Genomic DNA, 4,889 nt, shown 5'->3' on the forward strand with positions numbered 1-4,889 from the left:
GTTGACCAGTGCTGTTGAGGCGGCTGCCAGGAGATCGAGAGGTATTGTGGAAAAACCAACAGTATTAGATGCAGGCCTCAATGTACACATTTTTATACCTCCTTTCACCACTAGATGGCAACAGTCTAATGAAAAATCATGTCGGACTACAAACTGGGCAGGAAAACTCATGCCATTACAGAAAGCTGCACCATAAAAGAGGAACGCCTGATAAAATCCCACAATGAACGACATTTTGAAACGCACCTCAAATCAACATCAAGTATTAGATATCACAAAGCCAAATAAATACATCAAACTTTACCCAGAATCCAAACCCTTTTTATTAGAACAATTACAGCAGATATAAAGACCTATTGTAAATCCCACGGTCACCACTGGACACGTGCTTCAACAAACAATATGCACTTCCCCAAACAAACAAACAATATGCACTTCCCCAAACAAACAAACAATATGCACTTCCCCAAACAAACAAACAAAAAAGAAATAAATTAATAATTAAAAAACCAAACATCTGTTTTCCTTTGATGTTTTTTTTTCTGTTGAAATGTCACAATGAAACAAAAGGCCTTGTAATTCTGGGTCTGAAGATTGAGAAGACATCTATATCGTCTCAACACAGAGCATTAAGGGACCTCCTAGCCTGGTCTCAGATCTCTTTGTGCCGTCGAGCCAACTCTTGACGGTCACAGTCTGACAATGAGTTGGGCAAGACAGCACAAACACATCTGGGACCAGGCTATCAAGGACCCAAACCCAAGAGAAGGACAGAAAGGGAGAAGAACTCCTTCCTCCTAAAAGAGTCGAGTGGAAACTGCCTCCCTGATTATGTTTAACTCCGATGATCAAACACACTCCTCTACAACAGAGTTATATGGAGGGTTTAAGGGTCCGAATCCACTGTCTGGTCTCGACTAGTTGCCAGATCTGTACAGGCTTCCGACTATCAACGTCATGGCATTATTTTACTAAAGCACATAGTGGACCTGGCAACCAAGCTAGGAGGGACCCCTGTTCTCCAGTGGAACTGAGATCAAGGTCTCAGATGCACCGCCTTGCCTGTATATCGTCATAATGAATACATGTCTGTTAGTGTTTCAACTGGAGCGACAGGTACAGAAGCAGTACGACTGAGCAGGTGTGTGGCGGATGAATCTGAAGTGGAGAGAGAAGGCTCTCAGCCTCAGCACAGCTGTGCACCGTGGCGTAGATACACGTCTAGAAAGTAGATCTGATACATATGAATAACTAAAAAGGACTCAATTCAATCCGTACCGCCGAAGCTCACCTCCCATTGAGCCGACTTACGCAGCGTTTACCACGAACGCAGTCTCAGCGGGACGATTGCTTTTAAATGTCAAATCGTGTTTTAACGCTGAACTTCAGCAATGGATTGAATCGAGCCCTAATACACAAAGCTCTAAACAGACCCCCCAGAGTGTTGTGAAACCGCTCTGAGGGAATCTGCTATTACATGTTTCAACCTTTTCAAAATCACATACACACCCTTTAAAAGAGAATAGAAAACCTCCCCCAAAAAACAGACACAATCACAACGGTATTGGATCAAGAAAACCCCCAACTTAAAGCCTGTGATGATAATGAATAATAGACTAAATATTCAAAATCAAATAAAAAAACACATTTTAGAGATGCATATTTTGTTCTGAAATATTAATCTTCTGTTTTTATTTCCGGGTCCCAAATGGCACACTATTCCCTATATAGGTCACTCACTACCTGGTCAAAAGTAGTGCACTACCTGGTCAAAAGTAGTGCACTACCTGGTCAAAAGTAGTGCACTAAATAGGGAATACGGTGCCCTTTGGTCCGTAATCTTAAAGTCAATGAATCACACACTTCACACAAAACGTAGTACAAAGTCACTTGATACCAGAGCAGAAAGAGAGGCTCAACTTGGTAAGGAGATAGAAACGGACAACCTTTCACTGATGACGGTTTCACTGAGAGGGGTCGAGGAACTGAAACCTGTTCCCTTATATATCGTTGTACTACTATTGACTTTACGTTGGGCTCTGGTCAAAAGCAGTGCACTATATAAAAAAGGGAATAGTGTGCCAGTTTGGACGAGCACCAACGTTGGTTTCTAATGTTAGGGAAGGAAGGGTCGTGTTGACTGCTGGGATGACACACTAGATGTCACAGTCTAATGGAATGAGATGAAGTAGCTACTAGCTACAGGTGAAGACATAACAGCACCCTATTCCTCATGTAGTGCACTACTGTTGAAAAGAATATGAACAGAATGCAGCACCTGATTTGTCGACTGGGGCTCAACGTCAGCCAGTCACAGGTCACATCTCCACCCAGGGCTTAACCCTTGCTGAGCCTCCTCCCTCGTTGTGAAGTTGGCTCTCCCTCTCCCCTTCACGTGTCTCAACTCTTTGTGCCATAGCTCCCTTCAACAGTGTGTGGTTCTCCTATATTCCCCACTTCACTTCCCCCCTCTGGCCAAATGGTTTATACACAGATGGTGTTTTCTTGGTTGTTGCCTCATCATCTTTGTCGATTTTTAAAAAAAATTCAATATCTTAACATTTTTTTTGTATTTATTTAATGTTTTTATTTATTTATTATTATATATATTTAATACAAATCTATATAACCCGAATTTAGAAATCTTATTTACATGAACAAAGTTGGAAAGCGTCTAGCCTGCCCGTCCCCCCAGGCCACACCCACCCTTTTCATGGAAGAAAAAAAATACTTCACACATAATTACATTTTCTTTCTTTCTTTCTGTAAAGCTTTTCTACCCAACACTAGAGCATTCAGAAACCCCCACCACTAGAGCATTCAGAAACCCCCACCTCTAGAGCATTCAGAAACCCCCACCACTAGAGCATTCAGAAACCCCCACCACTAGAGCATTCAGAAACCCCCACCACTAGAGCATTCAGAAACCCCCACCACTAGAGCATTCAGAAACCCCCACCACTAGAGCATTCAGAAACCCCCACCACTAGAGCATTCAGAAACCCCCACCACTAGAGCATTCAGAAACCCCCACCTCTAGAGCATTCAGAAACCCCCACCACTAGAGCATTCAGAAACCCCCACCACTAGAGCATTAAGAAACCCCCACCACTAGAGCATTAAGAAACCCCCACCACTAGAGCATTCAGAAACCCCCACCACTAGAGCATTCAGAAACCCCCACCACTAGAGCATTCAGAAACCCCCACCACTAGAGCATTCAGAAACCCCCACCTCTAGAGCATTCAGAAACCCCCACCACTAGAGCATTAAGAAACCCCCACCACTAGAGCATTAAGAAACCCCCACCACTAGAGCATTAAGAAACCCCCACATTGTATTTTTTTGTTGCTTTGTACAGTGAGCACAACGTTTAGAATGATGATAATCAGAACAACCACTTCAACAGATTACTCAAAATTCACACAATTTTTTTTTTTTTTGAGGGGGGGCAGGGGGGGACCAGTCTCAAATGTCCAAAACCCTAGATGCAGTTATTGAAAACAAGATGAAGAAGAAAAAGAAACGAGGTCATTTTTTTCCAACTGAAAAGAAAACCTTGTCTTTTTTCCCCGTGTCCTCTAAGGGGTTTCTGTAGACATGTACAGAGAGAGACGGGGCTACTGGGGAGTCAGTGTGTGTATGAGCCTTCATCAGTCTCCCGTGTCTGTTATGCATATGTGTGTGTGTATATATATATGCATGTGTGTCTCCCCCTGGTGGTGTGTTGACGTGACGACGTGCAGGATCTTCACAGGGCATTGTCCTCTTCACAGCCCGCCCCGGCAGCGTAGCGGAAGGCCTGCAGGTTGGACACGCCGTGGAAATGGACGAACGCTCCTGCCACCACCAGGACGTGGAACAACTGATGAGAGTGGAACTGGAGGCAGAGAGAGGAGAGAGGGAGGATCAGTGAAGATTTCAGCTACTTCTGATTTAGCCTCTATGGTTGCTGGGTCACGTTATAGGGCCGGACATCACGGCCCCTAAGACGACCGACAGACCGACCGACCGACCGGACCGACCACAACATGCCCAGACTATGTCATGGAGGAGTTGGTATAGACCAAATACCTGCCACGCTACATTGCCCATCTAACTCAGCGATGTGCCGTCATGGTCCTCCCCTCCCCTCTACGTGGGGAACACAGGGCTCATGTTGGGGCTACCTATCAACCATCTCCAGGACAGATGTAGAGCACAGGAGGGAATAATCCCCCACACACTGACCTGAGACACACTGACCTGACACACACTGACCTGAGACACACTGACCTGACACACACTGACCTGAGACACACACACACACTGACCTGACACACACTGACCTGACACACACTGACCTGACACACACTGACCTGAGACACACACACACACTGACCTGACACACACTGACCTGAGACACACACACACACACACACTGACCTGACACACACACACACACACTGACCTGACACACACACTCACTGACCTGACACACACACACACACTGACCTGACACACACACACACACACTCACTCACTGACCTGACACACACACACTGACCTGACACACACACACACACTGACCTGACACACACACACTCACTCACTGACCTGACACACACACACACTCACTGACCTGACACACACACACACTCACTGACCTGACACACACACACACTCACTGACCTGACACACACACACACTCACTGACCTGACACACACTCACTGACCTGACACACACTCACTGACCTGACACACACTCACTGACCTGACACACACACACTCACTCACTGACCTGACACACACACACACACTCACTGACCTGACACACACACACACTCACTGACCTGACACACACACACACTCACTGACCTGACACACACACTCACTCACTGACCTGACAC

The 4,889-nt window shown here is 45.7% G+C and overlaps 1 protein-coding gene and 1 long non-coding RNA gene across 4 annotated transcripts in view; one reads left to right on the forward strand and one right to left on the reverse strand.

The window, feature by feature from the left end:
• Positions 1 to 299: 299 nt before the first annotated feature.
• On the forward strand, positions 300 to 1,585 carry LOC149972930 (uncharacterized). Its single transcript, XR_016490090.1, has 2 exons — positions 300 to 649; positions 1,042 to 1,585. It is a non-coding gene; the product is annotated as an uncharacterized LOC149972930 (long non-coding RNA).
• A 976-nt stretch (positions 1,586 to 2,561) lies between these two features.
• Positions 2,562 to 4,889, reverse strand: part of LOC101268929 (adiponectin receptor 2) — a 74,808-nt gene continuing 72,480 nt past the window's right edge. For 2 of the 3 annotated variants that reach the window (XM_090213273.1, XM_090213275.1), the window contains exon 8: positions 2,562 to 3,880. In XM_090213273.1, the coding sequence (XP_090069399.1) occupies positions 3,752 to 3,880 (129 nt within the window). In that variant the 3' untranslated portion in view covers positions 2,562 to 3,751. 3 annotated transcript variants of the gene reach the window in all.

The sequence above is a fragment of the Oncorhynchus mykiss genome, chromosome 21, assembly GCF_057628025.1.
Source record: "Oncorhynchus mykiss isolate SJ-2025 chromosome 21, ASM5762802v1, whole genome shotgun sequence".
Classification (NCBI taxonomy): Eukaryota; Metazoa; Chordata; class Actinopteri; order Salmoniformes; family Salmonidae; genus Oncorhynchus; species Oncorhynchus mykiss.